The sequence below is a fragment of the Camponotus vicinus genome, unplaced genomic scaffold (genome assembly GCF_025532165.1).
Source record: "Camponotus vicinus isolate PSW18456_S1 unplaced genomic scaffold, iyCamVici1.0 SCAF_14, whole genome shotgun sequence".
Classification (NCBI taxonomy): Eukaryota; Metazoa; Arthropoda; class Insecta; order Hymenoptera; family Formicidae; genus Camponotus; species Camponotus vicinus.
Window position 1 is genome coordinate 9324710 of NW_028141950.1, and position 21757 is coordinate 9346466.

Here is a 21757-nt window from a genome sequence, read left to right on the forward strand (position 1 = left end):
TTAGAAAAAACATTATTGAATGTTCCACCTTTACATAGTGACGATGATACCTGCAGCCGGTTTAGTGATTCTAGTAAAGAGAGCGAATGTAAATATTTTAATTAATTTATTAATTATTGACTATTTATCCAATGAATAATTGTCTATTTGATTTCCTTCAGCAATTTTAAATGAAGATACAGAATCATGTGCAATGCAAAAGTGTGAAAAAACTTATAAATGTAGTGCAATAAAGACTAGTATGTATTTATTTTATTTTTTAAATTTTGTTATTGCATATTTATTTTAATAAATATTTGTTTATACTGTATTTTTCGATAAAAATTATGTAATTTTTATATATTGCAGTAATCTCAAAAAATATGGAAAAAAAATCAGGAACTTTAAACAAATGCAATAAACAAAAGTTGAAGAAAATGGAAAGTTTCAATTGTACAACTAAAGGTTAATTGTTTATTTATTACGCGATTTTTTTTAACATATATTTAACCATGTTCCGATACACACTGCTATAATATTCTAAAAATCTATAGTATAATATATGTAACTGTTTTATACAACTATTTTTACTTTAAAAGATGTTTTTGAGGATATATATGTATGTACAATATTTTTATTTTACTTCAAAGTTGCAAATAATTGCTTATATAAAAATAACGTTAATATGTAAAGTGATGTTATATTTTAATTGTTGGTTTCTAGGACATGAATACAATGATGACGATATTATCTCAAATACTAAACATAGTATTGAGAAAAATAGTTCCTTTTGTCAGCTTGACGAGAGAAAACACACTATTAATGGCATGTTTTATTAATATTTATTTTATTGCGTGATTATTTTATACTTAATTTTAATTATTGCATTATATTACAGATTTAGAGCGCTTAATGGCATCCGGATTTAGAAGTATATGTACACAGTTAACACAACTAACTTTAACCATAAATGAGTTGAAAAATACTTTATCCCTTGAAAAGAACATTTCTCGTCAAATTTGCACTGATATTCAATTTGCTGAAAAACATGGTATAGAATTTCCATGTAAAACGCTACCAGACTTCATGGAATTTGAAGAAAACCTAAAAAACAATACATTTCGACAAGATTTTGTAAGATGTTTTTGCTTATCTACTTATTTTGCATTTATAATATTGTATACTTAATTTTAAATGTATTTATTTACTACTTATGTGTTTTTAGCAACTAAATTTATGGAAAAATGTCGACACAAGCATGACTTTATTAAAGTCATTGACTAATATTTTTAAAAAATATATGTCGAGAGATTTAGCTATGGCGTTTACGGCTGTTAAAAAAATGGAAGGAAAGCAGATTTTAAAGACAACTATTTTCTCGTCATGCGTTCAAAGTAATTATTTTTTGTAATTTATACATATCTGTATTTTATAATTTTTCAATTGTTGTGCTATAAATCGCTTTTAAATTTCCTTCGTAAATTACAGAAGTTGTTGTCGAAGAATATTCAAAATCAAATGCTCATCCGCCTATTACAGACAAGGTGTATTATTCAACATTAGGCAGCGTACTTAACAATGCCAAAGATTGGGAAGGTCATCGATTAATGCGACAAAAAAAATTAAACCAAATTCATACTTGTGATCGATATGAAGAGTCTGTTGATGATGATGATTGAATCTTCAACGTAAAAGAAATCTTCAGTGAAATTTTATATTTTTTACAGTATATTATGTTTACGCTTATATGTTTTAAATGTAAGATATATTCACGTGCTAGGATAAAGCTCATTAATTTTTTACAAGACACATACAATGGCAAGTCACATTTAAGCGTTTAATTATTTTTATTTCAATTATTTGTAACACATGTTCATGTAGCTTTTCGCTCTCTTTCGTTTTTCTCATTGATCATTTTAGTATTTCCGTAATACTGGATTCGCGTCGCTGCAGAAATTTCAGCAAGATACGATTATTTTACAAACTTTTAACTGGAAATTTTAAGCGACATTGCATTATTTATATTTGCGATCTGCGCAGCAGAAATCATATCTGGAAAATGTTAGATATTATTTTCATGTTCGAAAGAAGAAAGGACAATGTTAAAAAGATGTTGATTTTGGCCCTCAAGTGAAAATATCCTGAAAAATCATATGACACTTGGCGGTCAAATCGACATCTTTTTAACATTGTCCTTTTTTGCTGCTGTTCTCTACAGAAGTAGCGACCAATTAAATATGCCATTTAAACGTTTAGTCATACATATGTGATATTATTTATGTATAATAAGTGTTAAACGGTTTAATAACATTATTATTAAAATATATTATTGAAATATTATAATCTAATCTATGATCAATAAATAAAATATTTTATCGATATAAGCCTATTGATGCCCTACCAGTACCCTATTAGAAATATAAGGTGCAGCAAGGGGCAGTCATGAGGTCCTGATAAGGAAAACCTGATCAGGCAATGTTAATTCTCGACGTCACATTTATGGTCGGGACCCAACAAGGGCTACCTGATAAGCCCCTGATCAGGCATTAGGGCATGTTTATCAGGCCACTATTAGGGCCCTTCTAAAATTTCTACTCGGGAACCTATTCATGAGAAAGAATCAAATCGTTAGACAAAATTGTTTAATAATTGCAAAGAGCTACACTTTCTCTTGTACTACTTGCTAAAAGCTGTTATGAATCCTCATTGACTCTCGTTAACCTATTGATTGATTTTATTTTTGACATGAGTTATGTTTGATATACAAGATGTCTTAAAAAAAATAAATAAAAAATAGATTTTACGATATGAATACAACTACATCACATTCAATTTATATCATTTAGGAATGGTATATATCAAACCGGTATTATTAAGCAAACAAAAAACGAATGGCAATTTTTCGTTTAATTTTATAATTTATATAATTTATCATTAAAAGCACCAGAAACAACCGCTTCAACGATATTCACTTAATTCTTTTCGTATGTTATACTTTATGAAGGATATTTCAATGTCCGAGAAAAGTGATCATCATATACTAAATTTCAAATCTGACCGGAGTCATTCTGATAGTGCTGCGAGAAATGAGCGAGAAGTCGATGAAGTTACACTTCTAAATATTTCTATTATCCCAGAATTTAACGGTAAGTTGCAAAAAATGCAAAAAACATTAATAACAAAATCTATGACGAAAAAGTGTAAATAATTTAAATTGAAGAGAGAGTGGAAATCAAATCTAAAAATATCTTCCAGTAGTAAGAAGAATATAAATTCTAATTCCGTCCAAAAAAGAAATAGAAAAGCATAATATAAACAGTGTACATAAAAATTGTCATAATTTAAGGTAAAGTCAATTTTATTAAATTGCTACTTTGTTTTAAAGCAATCGTAAATATTATACTTCTGATTTCTTAAGCTATAGGAATTTATCGAAAAGTACTTGTCATTTTATTAAAAGTTATTTGTTCGTTTTTGCTATGAATTAACGATTACTTTTCTAAATCTTGAATAACGCAAAAAATGCTTATATTACTTTTTTAAAGGTCAATACTGTACTAATTTCCATTTTGTAGTTTACATTTATTTTTTCTCTTTTCTTTATTTTCACATTAAATTGTTCTTTCTGATTTACTGAGATAATCCACTTAATCTTATATATAATTATGTTAATATGTACGATCTTAAAATCTCTAGAAAGTAGTTTGAACAAGCCAACATCTCTCAGAGCATTTGTACAATTTGACAGTCAATTCGCAGAAAAAGTAAACGACATTTTTGTGACATTGAGGTAAGGAATCTAAATTCTCAGTTTGTATTCTTTCATTTTTCTCTCTTTTTCTTAAATTCAACGACATAAATATATCAAAATGTTAATTCTGTTATAATTTTGTTAAATATAAAATGGCTAAAATTTTATTTTTTTACAGATGGAACCAACCTGAATTTACCGATGAAATAATACAAGGGTACCAAGTGCAGTGTTTCTTCGAGGACTTTAAAGAAACCTGCGACGATAAAAATATCACAGCTACAAAATTGGAGCACACGGTGCACAATCTAACATCTAACACGACATATTATTTTCGAGTACGTGCATATACTAAAATTGTTGCTGGTCCTTACACGGATTTAATCAATGTGTCGACTACACATGAAAATCCAATACCTAAATTATTAATCGAAACGGACGAAGGTATCCGCATATTTGACGTGGATTCAAACACCATTACTAATTTAGTAACGTCAAAGTACGTATACTGATAAAAAAATAGTTATAATTATCAGAAATTATTTTTAACACTAACTATAAAATTAAAGTTATTATTATTATTATGCTCAAGTTTATTATTATCAACATTATAGTAGTAATAAAATTAGAAATCTCAGCTATAATTTTTTACTATACAATTATAGTTCCTTTTTTTCAGATCAGTAATAGAATATAGCTCCTTTTTTTCAGATATGTACAATATGCCGCTTATTCGATACAAGACAATAGAATTTATTGGAGTGACAAAAAAGATCTAATGACATTGAAGATTAATGAAAATAATATCACAAAGATGGCTAGCTTTGATCATTATCTACATAATCTTTGCATTGACTGGATAGCAAGAAGTCTATATTTCACCTATTATGGGTCAGGCTCTTCTCATATTGTAAAGTTCGACTTAACAATGTGGGAAAATCGCATAATTAAATTTGATGAGATTTTCAAAGTAGAAACTGATATTCACTATTTAAATGTATCACCGTCTATGAGGTACGTTTACTATCGTTCAATTGAAAAAATAATTTTCCATTAAAGATTTATGCAAATTTGTAATTTTTCTATAATTTTACGTTTCATAATTAATATCATAAGTAAAAAAATTAATAAGTTATTATAGAATTTCGAAATTTTACTACATACAAATTTCTGTTTTTGTTAAAATAATGTTTTATAATGAGTAAAATAATTAGCTTTTATTATTATATATTTTTTATATAATTATATATTTAGAATTATATATTTTTTAGAATTTTATATTCCCTATTATACAAGTTGAGTGGTGTATATAATGTGATGCAATAGGGGTAAACAGTATAGTGATTGGCCACTTAAGCAAGATCGCAAAACAAAAATTGAATTATTAACCTGAATTTAATAATTTCGAAAAAAAAATTACTACTAATAGTTGTAAAAAATAATAATAATTCATAATAAAATAAAATCCATCATAAAAATTTAGGAATTAATAAAAATTATGTAAAGAAACACTTATCCTGTCAAAAAAGATAATCATTGGCCATATTAATACAGTTATTGTCTAACAGTTCGATAGTGATTGGCCTCTATCCATGCAAGAATGAGTACATAATTAAATAGTGACAAAGAAATTATTTGGCAAAAAAAAACTAAAATTATTAAATCAATATATATTTTATTACATATATTTAACATAAGAGATAAACATTATTATTAATTATATATTAATTATTATATATTAATTATAATATAAACAAGAGAAACAAATTTTGTTTAACAAGCATTATTTTTAACTAGACGAACTTTTTTTGGAAATATTTCATTTTTCAAAATTTTTGGTTTTAAAATTGCCTGATCTTTCTTTTTCTTTGTTCTTTTTAGTTTTTCATCAGTATTTTCTTTATTGTCAATAGTAGTGAATCTAGGCCGGTTCTAACCCAGGGGCTCCGAGGGTGTGAGGGGCGAGGGGGAACCGGCGGGGGGGTGACGTCACGCGGGGGGGTGACGTCACGGGGGATGACGTCACGCGGGGGGGGGGGTGACGTCATGCGGGGGATGATGACGTCACGTGCGGGGGAAGATGACGTCACGCGGGGATGATGACGTCACGTGCGGGGGATGATGACGTCACGCGGGGATGATGACGTCACGTGCGGGGGATGATGACGTCACGTGCGGGTAGGGGGGAGGTCCGCGGCGCGACCGGTGGACGAGGGGGTCCGCGCGGGGAAGGGGGGATCCGCGGCGCGAGCGATGGACGAGGGGGTCCGCGGGGGGTAGGGGGGATCCGCGGCGCGAGCGATGGACGAGGGGGTCCGCGCGGGTAGGGGGGATCCGCGGCGCGAGCGATGGACGAGGGGGTCCGCGCGGGTAGGGGGGATCCGCAGCGCGAGCGAGTGATGAGGGGGTCCGCGGGGGGTAGGGGGGATCCGCGGCGCGAGCGATGGACGAGGGGGTCCGCGCGGGAAGGGGGGATCCGCGGCGGGCCCGCGATGTGTCCACGTGTGAGAAGGACGGTGCACTGGTTTGAAAAGGATAGCGTAAAGTGTGTGAAGAGGACAGTGCGACAAGGATGGCATCAAGTGTGACAAGGACGACATCAACATACGACAAGGATGACGTCAACGTGGAACAAGGACGACGCATTGTAAGATGCTGCATAGGTGGGAGAAGGACGACGCAAAGGTAAGTGAGTGATAGCGATGAGCATATGAATGAGAGAGAACGATAATATCGCTAAGAGAACGCATACGAAAGAGAACGATAATAGCTAAGATAACGCGTGCGAGCGAGAACGAAGATATCGCGAGACTTACAACTAACGCGAGACTTATTGTTAGAACGATAGCGCGTACGAAAGAGAGAGAGAGAACGATAAATTCTTACAACTAGCGCAAGAGAGACGCAAAGAATGGGAGCGCAAGGAGAGGCGCGTAAATAAATACATTTCTTTTTTTTTAAATTAAAATATAAAATTTATTTAAATGTGTGCGTGTATTATACAATTTTGTGTGTGTGTGTGTGTATGTGTGCGCTTAATATATAATAATATATGATATAAAATTAAAAAAAATAATAATAATAATATAATAATAAAATAATAAGAATAATATATTTGGGGGGAGTGCGCCGGGCTAAGGAGGAGGCCGCTCCTAGAATGCTAAGGGGTCGATGTGCCGGGCTGAGTGGAGCCGCTCCTGGAACAGAAAAAGACATTTGAATAGTTTTTAATAATTTATATTAGAACTTTTGATATATTATAAATTGAAAGTTACTTACAAATTATGTTTCTTGAAAGAAGAGTTCGTTACGCGTCGCCGAATTTTCGCTCTGAGTAGGCAGCATGTAATAAGGTTCCAGCAACTCCTCTCGTTGCTCTTCTATACTAGGAGGTTCAGATGGTAAAAAATGTATCTTCCATATTTCCATTCGGTCAGTACTATATACTATGATGGACATTATCTACATCATATCCTTGTCTCTTGAGGGTACGGAACGTATGACAATATTCCTGGTAACAATCCTTGCAGTCTAGGACAGATCTTATCACCGTTACCTCCGTGCCGCAGTGACAGCACCTAAACGGTGTAAACGGTCCCTCGAAGAACCCGTGGAAATAATTATGTTTTAATGCATAATTTCGATAAAATCCGTACCGACAATCCTTGCAGTAGTGTCGGTTTCGACGTTGGTAGGATTCGGTCCAGAAACATTTTGCAATGTGTATTCTCGGGATATCAGAGTAAAAGCGAGGATCGGACCTCGGTTTGTATGGTTTAGGAATACACATAATTTTGTTCACTTTTCTTCCTCACACACTCTCCACAACTTTGTGACAAGCACAGAACAACGAAAGAAATAATATTCTAATGTCGCAGGCTCCTCTTCATTATATATCTTTTAATATCTTTTGTCTCATTCCAACTAGAGCATCACGTCTCATCTACCTCAGCATTTCTCTACATCTTTAGCGGAGCGTGTTGAGAAAAGTATAACTATTCTTATTCGTATGGAAGGAAAGAATTAAAATCATAGATGGAATAAAAATAATTATTTATTGCACGCATCGTAAAGAATATCATTTACAGCACATGTTAATAATTCGCAATCGATTATTGATTCGCTGTTAAAGACGTCACTATCACGTATCGTTTTTACAGCATCGCATACAGTAGTAATATTGTTACGTCGTAAAACAGTTTCAAATTGTTTAAATTTTTCATTTACGAGATACGTATTCTCACATAACCAATTGTGCATATGATCGATACAATTTTCAAAATTAAATAAATGTAATAATGTCAGTGGTTTCATGTACAAAGAATTGTCACATAATGTGAGTTTTACAATTTTCGATTGATACATTTCAATCGATAAATCTCCAATCCTTAATGGGAGAGCAGTCGATTGTAGAAATTGTTCAATGTCTGCTTGCTTCTGCATCAACAAATTCCATGTTGAAAAAGGCAACACTATTTGATTACCTCGATTATCACCGAGAATCAGTTCCACGTACGACACAGCTCCAACGCTTATTCCAATGTCCAAATACTTGTATGACGTTGGGGTTAGAGCATATCTTCTTCCAAGTATGCGAGTCGCACGACGAGGCTGAATGCTATAAAAATATATAAATTAGATCAATATTTAAAAAATTAATAAATAAAATTTTTAAACGATCAAAACTTACATGTCACATTTTTGCTTCTTACACGGTGGAGTTTCACCGTTTCGAATCGGAACGTAAAAATTCATATCGATTTCTTCAGCGAACCTTTCACACGCGCGATTGATGCAATACTGATCGTATTAGAATTAATATCAATTCAAATAGTATCGCAAATTGCGATGTAGAGGGGATTATTGCTGACACGACATTTTAATTTCCTCTAAAATTTTGTCGCGCCGATGTACGGCTGCGATGACATCATCATCCCCAGAACAAAGATTTAGCTGAATTCGCTAAAATCGAGCGCCGATGTACGGCTGCTCCTGATGCAATCACGTCAGATTTTTCAAATGTACGTGACAAAACGTGAAATTTTCAAGGTTAAGATGCACATCGGAACAAAGATTAACCGTCAAGGTTAAAACGCACATCACCCCTAGACAAAGATTTAGCTGAATGTGCTAAAATCAAGCCGATGTAGGACTGCTCCCGATGCAACCACGTTAGATTTTTCAAATGTATGTGACAAAACGTGAAATTATCAAGGTTAAATTGCAGACGCTACTCCAGGGAATTTTTAAGATGAAATCATTCTAGAATGTTCGATGATATGCACGAGACAGTATATAAATCATGATAAAGAGGCACACCCCGCCAGTAGCTAAAGTACATCCGGAACTATCATTGGGAAGTGCATTTCGCAAGTCTGATACAATATGGAGGAACAAAGTTTGCGAGAGTAATCCACTTTGGTGAATTCATTGGAAGACTACATTGTGTGGGAGCAACGATGTGATACGTATATCGAGTCGTTGGAAGAGCAAAGTCGCATCAAGCGACCGCGATTATCGATCGGATATCGACAATCGCTGATTGCTCGGATCGCGCGCCTCGAAGGGTTGAAAAATTCGGTACGTGGACGTTTCGTACACACGGGTGCCGGATGTAGCACGCGTCAAAATGGACTTGTGTGGCGCGAGATTGATACGGCGTTCGAGAGCCGCATATTAACTGGTGCAGTGATAAATTATAATCACATCGAACCGCGCCAGTTTCTCGATGATGCCAAAGACATTGTGTTGGAACATGTGAAGGATGTTATGAAAAAACATTATAATGTGAAAGTGAACACAATATTTAACGGTGAATTTGTGGCTGGGGATAAACGCGCCAATAAAAGTATAAACACGAAAAACTATGAACTCTTTCGCACATCCGATTTACGCGAGTGGTACGAACGGCGCGTTATCGAACCCACCCTAGCGTCTCTGGAAGAGTTTCAGGAACGCGACAGCGGGTGGGCTTTGTCGCGAATATTAAATTTAACTGTAAATATAAATAAGTATAATCCTATGCGTGCGAGATGTCACATTAAGTTATCGCGGGAGATTATGTTGAAAAGAGCGGTGATTAATGTACAATCAAAGGACAATGCATGTTTCGCTTGGGCAGTGGTCGCCGCACTATACCCCGCCGAAAGAAAGGCGGAACGGGAATCATCGTACCCGCATTACACGACAGTGCTGAATCTCCAGAACATTGAGTTTCCAGTGACTGTGAACCAAATAAAAAATTTTGAACTTGCCAATGACATTTCTATAAATGTGTACAGCATCGAAGACAAGAACAGCATTGTCCCGATGCGTCTTACGGAGCAGAAGCGGGATAAGCATATCAACTTGCTGTACATTGAAGACGACAACAGCGTTGGACATTTCACTTGGATTAAGAATTTATCCCGGCTCGTGAGCTCACAATTGAGCAAAAAGGAGCACAAGAAATATATCTGCGACCGGTAAGTTTAATTTATATTATTTGAATAATTATAAGTTATGTAGCAAATTGTATATAAATCTTTAAAAAATTTTTCTTTTACAGATGCTTACATTACTTTGATTCGGACGCCAAGTTGCAGTCGCATACGGTCGACTGTGGAAAGATGAACGATTGCGCTGTCCGATTGCCGAGCGATAAGGACAAGTGGCTCGAGTTCAATAACTTTAATCGGAAGGAGCGGCTTCCATTTGTGGTCTACGCCGACCTGGAATGCGTTTTGGCCAAGATGGATGAAGAGAAAAACGCATATCAACATCACCAAGTATTTAGTATAGCTTACTATGTACATTGTTCGTATGACGAATCTTTATCGGCATATCATTCGCGTCGTAGCGCCGATTGTATAGCTTGGTTCGCCGAAGACCTCAAAAATTTAGCGTTACGTGTAAAAAATATTTTAAAAACAAATGTCCCCATGGTAAATTTGACGTCCGAAGAGTGGGAAAAATTCCATAGCGCCACTCAATGTCATATATGCGAAAAACCGTTCGTGCAAGACGATACACGCGTTCGCGATCATTGCCATCTAACCGGGCGGTACAGAGGTCCAGCACACTCAAATTGCAATTTAAATTATAAAGAATCTTTTTATATTCCAATAGTTTTTCATAATTTATCCGGTTACGATTCACATTTCATTATCGAGGAAATAGCCACATCGTTCGAAGGGAGAATCGAGTTACTTCCGATAACAAAAGAGAAATATATTTCATTCACAAAAGATGTTTGTATGGATGAAGAATCAAAAAATCATGTAAAATTACGTTTCATCGATTCATACAAATTTCTCGCATCGAGTCTCGACAAATTGGCATCGTTTTTGGATAAAGACAAACTCAAAATTTTAAAATCAGAATATCAAAATTTATCTACCGAACATTTCAATTTGTTAACACGAAAAGGTGTATTTCCGTACGAATACATCGACTCTGTTGACAAGTTGCAAGATACGTGTTTACCACCGCGCGAATCGTTTTACAGTTCTTTGACCGGTGACACTGTATCCGAGAGCGATTACGCGCACGCCGAGAACATCTGGACGCGATTCTCCATTCGGGCGCTAGGCGAATATAGCGACTTGTACCTTAAAATTGATGTCTTGTTATTAGCCGATATTTTCGAAAACTTTCGAGATAAATGTATTGAAAGTTACGGACTCGACCCCGCGTATTACTATACTCTCCCCGGATACACGTGGGACGCCATGTTGAAGCATACGAAAATTACGTTCGAGCTGCTTACTGACATCGACATGGTTATGTTCATCGAACGTGGTATACGCGGCGGTCTGAGTCAATGTTCGGGTAGATACGCTCGCGCTAATAACAAGTACATGGAGTCGTACGATCCATCGAAACCATCATCGTACCTGATGTACTTTGATGTAAATAATTTGTACGGATGGGCAATGTGTCAACCGTTGCCCTATGCCGATTTTCGATGGGTCGACGACATAACCAATTTTGACGTATCATCCATCACGCTAGATTCGCCTACAGGCTATGTCCTCGAAGTGGACCTCGAGTACCCGCAACATCTTCACGATGCGCACACTGACCTGCCGTTTTGCCCGACACGCGACAAACCACCTGGCAAGCGGGAATTCAAACTGCTTGCAACGCTATACGATAAGAAGCGTTACGTGATACACTATCGCAACCTGCAGCAGTGTACGCGTCACGGTCTTCGCGTAACAAAAATACATCGAATTTTACAGTTTTCACAATCTCCGTGGCTTCGAAATTACATAGAATTAAATACACATTTTAGAACATTGGCTAAAAATGATTTCGAAAAAAATTTATATAAATTAATGAACAATGCAGTGTTTGGTAAAACGATGGAAAATGTGCGCAATCGTGTCGATGTTAAATTATTAACAAAGTGGGATGGTCGGTATGGCGCAGAGGCAATGATCGCGAAACCAAATTTCCACAGCAGAAGCGTTTTTTCAGAAAACTTAATCGCTGTGGAATTGCGCAAACTCGAGGTGAAATTCTACAAACCGATTTACGTGGGTATGTGCATACTCGACATATCCAAGACATGTTTGTACGAGTTTCATCACGAGTATATGACGCCAATGTATCGCGACAAATGCCAGGTAATGTACACCGATACGGATAGTCTCATATATCACATTGAGTGCGCGGATGTGTATGAGAATATGAAGCGCGATATCATCAGATTCGACACGAGCGATTATGCAGTGGATAATGCGTACGGTATACCGCTTGTAAATAAAAAGGTACCGGGCCTGATGAAGGACGAAAACAACGGTACCATAATGACCGAATTCGTCGGGCTCAGAGCAAAGATGTACGCGTTACGAGTGAATGGAAAAAAGGACACGAAGAAAGTTAAAGGTGTCAAGAGTAACGTTGTTGCGAGAACGATAACATTTGACGACTACACGCGGTGTTTGAAAGAAGAAATTGAAATGACGCGTCAGCAGTCGTGTATACGATCTAAACTGCACCAAGTATACACGATCTGCGAGACGAAAATTGCTCTGAGTCCGTACGACGATAAGCGGTATATCGTACCCGAAACCACCGATACGTTACCATGGGGACATTATAGAATACCATTGTAAATAAATGTATATTTTATTTATTATTAATTGTATATTTTGTACATAACCATGTATATATTTTTATATTTAATACATTTTATATATTTTTATATTATTAAATATTTATATATTAAATTATTTATATAGTTTATATGTATATTATTTTAATAAATATTTATAATACACTATTTTTATGTATCCAAGAGTTGTATGATTTATCCATTCCCAACCATTTCACGTATACGTCATCACCCTTTTCCCGCAAAATTTTTTCCACGAGATATACGTCGGGATTAGCGACGCGTTGTAATTCGTATTCGTAGAATCCTCCAGCGACGGGATCTCCACGCGAATCTTCGAGTATGAATGTCGCGGGATTAGTTTTCTGCACCTCGACAAAATCTTAAAAACTTCAGTCGTCCAATTAGGTGTGAAACCTTTTTCAAAGATGGTCTTGTATTTGCTTACGCGTATCGAATCGCCTACTTTAAATTTTGTCGGAGCCGCAATTTTTACGTTGCTATACACCGTATTTAAAAGTTTTTCAGCGATCGCTGGAGTGACGTCGGCAGGTCTCATACCGATGGTGCGATGTTTTCGCGTATTGTACTCTACAACGAGTCGAGATAGCTCGTCGATCCATTTGTAATTTCCGTTGAGCATAACATTTTCCACATATTGTTTTTCAAAGTACGGTTGAATCGTTCCATGACCGAGGCTTTCATAATGGAATACGTCGAGTAATGATTAATGTTGTGTTTCTTCATGAGTTTCTGCACACTCGCGTTGTAAAATTCTTTTCCTCTGTCGGTTTGAAAATTTTTCGGACACCTTTTATCGTCTCCAATAATCTTTGCGATCGTTTCGGACATTTCGTTTCCGCTCTTACTCTTGAGCGGTACGGCCCACGCATACTTGCTCAACACATCGATAACTGTGAGTATGTATTTATGACCCTTGTTGAGTCGAGAATACGAACGCATGTCGACCACGTCCGCCTGCCACAGATCGTCGTATCCGCGTACAATGACGCGTCTTCGTGGTAAATTTCTTCTCGCCGGAGCATGTAGTTCCTCGACAAGTTGTCGCTTTTCGGAGGTGTTTATCTTCTTTCGCACGTTTGATTGAGGCATAATTAATATTGCGATATTAGTATCTCTCGTTTACTGTGTCGAGTCAGATGTTGCATATCTCAGCACATTCTTTATCTCGTCCATCATTATTCGTAGCGCCTGCACGTGTGTTTCAAGCGTGATAATTTTTTGCTCAATTTCTCCCTATCGATCTCTCAAAAGTTTATCCACGTATCGTTTGTTGACGGCGTCAGTATCAGTTTCCGGTTGCGCTACACGTTGAATCTTGCGCGACCTTGCGTCAAAGCCGGTAGTAGTCTGGCAGAGAGCGTTATCGCGAACGTAATTTCTCAATAATCCATTCCATTGATAGTACAAATTATTCGACGTTCCGAGCGATAATCCAAATTTATTAATCGACATTTCGGTACCGAGAACTTTGACCGAATGACATGTATCTTTGACGCATAGTTTAATTTATAATAATGCCAGCCTCGCGAAGTTCTTCGATAATTGACAAGATTTCATTGTCGTGAGCATTGTTGCCGGCTCGACGCACGGCGTCCAGCAATCGCAAACGATCTACCAATTCGTTGGGATCGTTCCAATGCACGTAATCGATCATGTTGTCGCTTAGCGTCATGGTGTGCGGCGCGTCTATACTTCTTCCCACCTTTCTATCGGGGAATAATGGTGCAATTATATATTTGTACTTGTATCCTTTGTTACTTTTAATAGGATTATTAACTTTGTTGTCACGTTTATGCGCATTTGTTGCTTTTAATATACTTTGATATTTATACAAATCGTCTTGAGTGTATTTTTTATGATTGGGAAATTTTCTAAAAATCAAATCGTAGATACCTTCGGATCCCGTATATTTTATTCCATCGATAATTATATTATCTTCCATGTCCACATCGAAACGTTTATCACCGAGCATCATTCCTTCGCTGGTAAATTTAACACCGTAGACGTAATCCATACTCTTATTTTTATCAACACTCATGATAGCTCCTATATATTTTTGCGCTAGTGGACCAAAATGATCTCGGAACGTTTTCTGACCTTCGGACGTTTCTAATTCATGTCGGACCGATGTTACAAACGAATCGGGCGTGGTCTCATAAATTTCTTCGACGGACGGGGATGGCATTGTTTGACGCGGTTGTACTTTTATCGGAGTAGAAACAGTAGCGATATTAGAAAATTGTTTCCTTCGTTTTGATCGATTTGGTGTCGAATATATCGGCGAATCGTTTATCGACATATTTATCCGTGCTCGCTTTATTCCTTGCTTCGACTCTTTTATTTTTTCATCATGCTTCTCTCCAAACGTCAAACTCAACGGCTCGATTTTTGGTGCATCAGATTCCACAGTATTTTCGATAAGCTGTTTTAAAGGTTCGGTAATTGACTTAAATTGTCTTTCCAATGTAACGTCTTCCTCCATTTTACCAGTTTTCAAAGCGCGATATTTTTTGCGAATTGATTCGCTCATTTTTGCAATCTCTCTCGCAATCTTTTCATGATCGCCGTTCATGATGCTTGATCGATGTGTCGATGACGACTGATCGCTTTACGGTATCGCGAAATCATTAAATCCTCTTCTATATCGTCCATTGATCAACGTGCTGTCTTTATCAATGACTACGAAGCCATATTTGCGTTGCCAACATTTCTGACACAATGCGCGGAAATCGTCGTAAGACATGTCGGTATTTACATGATCGTTGTACACATGTTTCAAATTTGTGCCGTCTTGTTTAAATAAAATCAAAAGATTCGCATTGTCGCGTATAAGATGCTTAGGTATCTTGGCGTACGTTTGACAAAGATAGAAACAGTCGACGCTCGAGTGTCGACCCATTGCAAAGTATTCTCTTATCGTATCTTGCTTGTCACATGCCACGTCATCAAAGATAAAGATGGAATTCGGAAGCGCCTCGCTCGGTGAAATGACATCGCTGTTATTAGAGAATGTGAAATAACCAATTTCGTCTATAGGTGCTAATAAATTTTCCAAGTATCTATATTTCGGTTGTTGAAGCGATTTCGAGTATACGTACACGTTCTCGAAACGTACACCATACGGACTTTCTATCAAACTAATCAACACGTTTGTCTTACCGCAGTTTGAAGGGCCACAAACGATACCGCGTATAGTAGTCGGTAGCATGTTTCCATGCTTGCGTACTTTTTTCTCCGATATTAGTCTATCGTCGAAATTTGATACTTTGATTATCCGCGCTTGTCGTACGAACCGCATGTTTTCTCTTTCGAATCAATTTTGCGAATGATCACGAGGGGGAGACCTATTTATAGAGGTGTCTCAACTCGAAACCGTTCAGTATCAAAAATGTTTCTCCTTCTGTCGGATGAAAGAGACATTTTCCGGCTTACCGCCGAACAACTGCAGTATATCCCAAAGATTGTTTTACTACAAAATTTTGGTGATTACGTGGAACGATTGTGGAACAAGCTTCCAGAATATATAAAGGCTGATTCGGAGGTTCAACAATATCGTTCGTGCATGCGACATTACAATCAGCCGTGGCAGCGAACGCACATCGACGGTCCGCCACCGTTAATAAAAGATTGCTACGAATGTCAGCGAGAATCGTAAGAGGTAGCGGTCTCTTAAATCGTGCGATAAACGCGCTTCCCATCGAATTACATATTCCCGGTTATCAGTTTTGCGGCCCGGGAACTCGATTAGAGAAACGATTGGCTAGAGGCGATCGAGGCATCAATCCATTGGACGCCGCTTGTCGCGAGCACGACATTGCTTACTCGCGAAGCAACGACCTCGGTCAACGACACGTCGCGGATCGCATACTAGCTGCAAGAGCGCGAGAACGCATTACCGCGAGGAATTCGACTCTTGGCGAAAGAGCAGCCGCTACGACTGTTTGGGCGGCAATGAAGGCAAAGACAAAACTCGGCATGGGGATGAAAAAGCCATCGACGACAAAGAGGAGGAAAAAACGAATACTTCCAGTAGCGAAACACGGTGGTATTTTACCACTTTTACCGTTGTTGGGAGTTGTCGGTTCTTTGGTGCGGCGGGAATCGCAAAGGCGGTAAACGATAGCAAGGCGGCGCAACGTCAGCTGGAAGAGTTGCAGCGTCACAATCGCGCTATGGAAGGTCGCGGACTTTATCTCGCTCCGTACAAGCGTGGACAGGGATTCTCAACAAAGTCTAAGAGAAAAAAAAAAACGTCGAAAAAACATTAAAAATGCCTACGGGTGCGACAACTAACGTGCAATTGGAACAATTGGCAAAACGTATGCACATATCTTTCTTTAGAGGTGTTTTCATGCGCAATAATTTACCGATAAGCGGTGTACGACGAAACGAGAGCGGTATCGTCAATTTGGATGACGTTGATGGTCCCGGTACTCATTGGGTAGCGTACGCAAAGAGGGGAGATCGTGTCGTATATTTCGATAGTTTTGGAAACCTTCGACCACCCAAGGAACTTGTGCGATATTTCGGACGAGTGAAAATTGAATACAATTACGCATCTTATCAAAGTTACAATCAGAGCATCTGTGGACAGTTGTGTTTAAAATTTCTTCAAACAGTCGACGATCAATTTAAAGCCTAACAATCCATCGTCACGACTCAGTATTCGTTCGACATGTCACTGACACTTACGTTGACTGGCAGAAGCAGCGTTCTCGCTGTAAGCTATTTTCCCGCTATAGATTTGACCGATGCCGATTACGAGCTTGGATTAACGGATTTTGAAACTTATCATACGATTCCGAACGTAAATTTTTCGAATAATAAATTTTACTTTGGCAACGACGACAAGGAAATTACGATTCCCGAAGGATCGTACGAATTGCACGCTATAAATGACTATCTCAAACGTGCAATTTTGCAAGATGAACACCTTTCCAGAGATGTTGAAAACGATTATGATGAGGAATATCCAATAGCGCTTCGCGCCAATCATAGCACGCTAAAGAGCGAAATCAAATGTGCCTACAGAATAAACTTTACCAAACCCGACAATGTAGGATCCTTGCTTGGATTCTCGTCGAATCGTATATTGCAACCTCGCGAGTGGTACGAATCGGACGAACCGGTTAATATTATAAACGTAAATATTATTCGTATAGAATGTAACATGACTACTGGTGCGTACAGCAATGGCATGCGCGTACACACAATACATGAATTTTCACCGAGCGTACCGCCAGGATATAAGATATCGGAAACGCCGGCACAGATCATTTATCTGCCGATCATCGTACGGAGCATTACGATTTAACGATACGTATTGTGGATCAAAGAGGTCGATTGCTCGATTTTCGAGGAGAGGAAATTACCGTAAGATTGCATATACGGCGGCGACAAACATAGTATGCTCGTGCTGAACGAAACGGAGCACGCGAGAGACAATACTTTTACGAGGGACAATACTATTGCGGTATCGGGTGACAATAATAAGATAGCCATTAAGAAGAAGCTGAGCGCGTTGAATCGTGAATTTTTAAAATCATTGGGATTCATCGTACGAAAAGAATGATTGATATTTTGAATATCGGAGGTGAGCCAATCTTTGACGATCGCATCGTCAAGATTGAGACTCATACGTACAATCCGTACGCCAATACGACGCTTGGATACAGCGATGAGATACGAATACCTATACAACATCAGGATTTGTACACGTTACCGTGCGAAAGCTTTCTTTACATCGAGGGAAGGTTTAATGTGCGTAAAGCGAATGACGAAATGAAGGTTGTATTGGGAAACAATTGCGCCGCATTCATGTTTGATGAGCTTCGATACGAACTCGATGGAGTAGAGATTGATCGCAACAGAAATGTTGGAATAACTTCGACGCTCAAAAATTATGTCTCTCTAACGCATCAGAAAAGTATAAACTTGAAGAACGCTGCGTGGGATTTGACGTACAACGGTGACAAAAATTATTTCAACTATTGCGTACCGCTCAACATGTTGCTGGGATTTTGCGAAGATTATAAACGCGTTGTGATTAATGCTCGTCACGAATTGATTTTGATACGTTCGCGCAACGATAATAATTGTCTATTCGGACACCCATCGTCGGAAGCTGAGATTGAATTACTCAAGATACAGTGGCGTATGCCTCATGTAATATTGAACGAGATTAATAAATTGTCGATGTTGCGAATGTTGGAAAGCGGACGATACTTGAACATGAGTTTCAGATCTTGGGATCTATATGAATTTCCTCTGCTGCATAGCACGACTAAGCATTCATGGACCGTGAAAGCCGCCTCCCAGCTAGAGAAACCACGATATGTGATCTTTGCACTGCAAACTGATAAAAAGAATTCAGTGTCACAAGATGTTACATTATTCGATGACTGCAAATTGACCAACGTTAAACTCTATTTAAACTCGGAATTTTATCCCTATGATGATTTAAATTTAGATTTTGAAAAAAATAGATTCGCCGTCCTATTCAACATGTACTCTCGTTTTCGCAAATCTTATTAAGATGCGATGATAATGCAACGCTATTAACTGTTTCAAAGTTTCTACATTGCGGTCCTCTCGCGATCATTGATTGCTCGCGACAAAACGAGTCTGTCAAAACTGCTACCGTGGACGTGAGAATAGAGTTTGAATGCAGGGAAAATATACCGGCGAATACTACCGCCTACTGTCTCATCTTGCACGATCGGGTTGTCGAATATAATCCATTGACCAATGTAGTCCGCAAAATTACATAAGTCAGCAAATATCCCCTCCATTGCATATGAAAAATATAAAAGATTGAGATGTTTGACGATCGACATCAGTCTGCGATCGGATCTTGTCATCATGGTTGTGCCAACGTTTGTGGATCTACAAGGATTCATCGTTGGGAAAAATTTTGTCGTGAAGGAAGCTGCTGTTCTGAGAAAGGGATCCGTACTTTCTCATTATATTTTTACATGTCCCGAACCATGGCACATGCTCACAAAATCTGAGAGATGTCAGGTTTTATGGTTGATGAAAAATCACCATGGATTATCGTGGAATGATGGACACGTTTCAGATTGGAAATCGAAACGTTTAATTACGACAGCGGTGATGGGTGCAACGGGGGAGGATGATGATGCGTCACCTCTCGTGTACGTTAAAGGGCATGAAAAACGGCAATGGCTAGCCGATATACTGGACAATGATGCAAGAAACGATGTGATTATCGAAACTTTGGATGCAGATTATGAGGATGTAGCTTCTTTAAATAAGTTAGATGTTAAGAATACTGTACGTTGTGAAAATCATGTAAAAAATTGCGCTTTAGAAAATGTATTTAAGATTTATAATTGGTGGTTGAAACATCATGATTCATCGAATCCATATTTATAATAAATTGATGATGCAATATATTTTTATCGTCTTTCTCTCCTTTCTTTCCTCATCTCTATCTATGTACGTGTGCAGTATCGTGTTTCCGTACGCGACACAGCTGCCACAGATATTGTATTTCGATACTACATTGTGGTACATGATAAAACATTTAAATATTTGATAATTGAATATAGTTTTACGTTCGATGACCGTTCGACGAGCGTTCATTCCCGTTCGACGAGCGTTTGTTTCCGTTCGACGGGCGTTCGTTTCCGTTCGATTACCGTTCAATTACCGTTCGACGAGCGTTTGTTTCCGTTCGATTACCGTTCAATTACCGTTCGATGACCGTTCAACGGGCGTTCGTTTCCGTTCGATTACCGTTCAACGGGCATTCGTTTCCGTTCGACGGGCGTTCAATTACCGTTCAATTCCGTTCGATTACCGTTCGTTTCCGTTCGATTACCGTTCGACGGGCGTTCGTTTCCGTTCGACGGGTGTTCAATTACCGTTCAATTCCGTTCGATTACCGTTCAATTCCGTTCGATGACCGTTCATTTCCGTTCGATGACCGTTCAATTACCGTTCGACGACCGTTCAACGAGCGTTCGTTTCCGTTCGATGACCGTTCAATTACCGTTCGACGACCGTTCGTTTCCGTTCGACGGGCGTTCATTTCCGTTCGACGAGCGTTCGTTTCCGTTCGACGGTCGTTCATTTGCGTTCGACGACCGTTCAACGAGCGTTCGTTTCCGTTCGACGACCGTTCAACGAGCGTTCGTTTGCGTTCGACAGTTGTTCGATGACCGTTCAATTACCGTTCGTTTCCGTTCGACGAGCGTTCGATAGCCGTTCGACAGTCGTTCGTTTCTGTTCGATGACCTTTCGAGCAGGGTTGACGCATTATAGCGTTATATCATGCTAATTTGCGTGGGAACATGCATACTTTTGTCTTACGACGCATTTTTGGTAAAGCGATAATGATACGTCCCTATTCTAAAGTTTCATACCGAGACGTTTGTCTCCTCGCAAAGTCGCGATATGATAATATTAATATTATATTATATACCACGCTGAGTTTCATGGGACCGTACTTTTGTCTTACGACACGTTTTTGATATGGTGATAATGTCGCATCTCTACTATAAAACCTCGTGCCGGGACCTCGTTCTCTCATCAGAAAGTTCTGAATCGTGTGCGTGTCAAAGTCAAATTAAAAAAAATAATGGATAGCATTTTGGAAAATTGCTCAGGGTGGAAGCAATATTTCTTCGACCTGCTCTGTGTTTTGCTCGTTAAGCTGGCCTTCCATTGGGAGGTAAGTATTACATTTGCGAATATTTAAAAAAAAAAAAATGTGCGTGTATTTATACTAATTATATTTTTTTAATGTAGTCCCAGGATGAGGTTCAAATCCCTGGGTTTACGAATATCCGGCGCCGGCAGTGGGTGCGGGCGGAGCGTCGGGCAAGGAGATATGAACTCTCCTATATGTGGGGTGACACCCCGGAGAGTCCCCAGGACGA

At 38.1% G+C, this 21757-nt stretch overlaps 1 protein-coding gene and 1 pseudogene across 2 annotated transcripts in view; both read left to right on the forward strand.

The window, feature by feature from the left end:
- LOC145965739 (proto-oncogene tyrosine-protein kinase ROS-like) overlaps nt 1-21757 on the forward strand; it is a 43359-nt pseudogene that overhangs the window by 12541 nt on the left and 9061 nt on the right. Inside the window, exons 2-6 of the transcript XR_014436786.1 lie at nt 2984-3125; nt 3676-3769; nt 3909-4229; nt 4442-4744; nt 12363-12380. The product of XR_014436786.1 is annotated as a proto-oncogene tyrosine-protein kinase ROS-like (transcript). The remainder of the gene's footprint in view (nt 1-2983; nt 3126-3675; nt 3770-3908; nt 4230-4441; nt 4745-12362; nt 12381-21757) is intronic.
- On the forward strand, nt 810-2095 carry LOC145965758 (uncharacterized). Its single transcript, XM_083089446.1, has 3 exons — nt 810-1113; nt 1205-1373; nt 1468-2095. Exons 1-3 carry the CDS (start codon nt 892-894, stop codon nt 1656-1658), a joined length of 582 nt encoding a protein of 193 aa, XP_082945572.1. The 5' UTR covers nt 810-891; the 3' UTR covers nt 1659-2095.

What these genes read in the sequence shown, in the direction of transcription:
- LOC145965758 (XM_083089446.1), top strand. Translation starts at nt 892, where the DNA reads ATGGCATCCGGATTTAGAAGTATATGTACACAGTTAACACAACTAACT. An exon ending in ATACATTTCGACAAGATTTT is followed by an intron (nt 1,114 to 1,204) that starts GTAAGATGTTTT and finishes ATGTGTTTTTAG; the next exon opens with CAACTAAATTTATGGAAAAA. An exon ending in TTTCTCGTCATGCGTTCAAA is followed by an intron (nt 1,374 to 1,467) that starts GTAATTATTTTT and finishes CGTAAATTACAG; the next exon opens with AAGTTGTTGTCGAAGAATAT.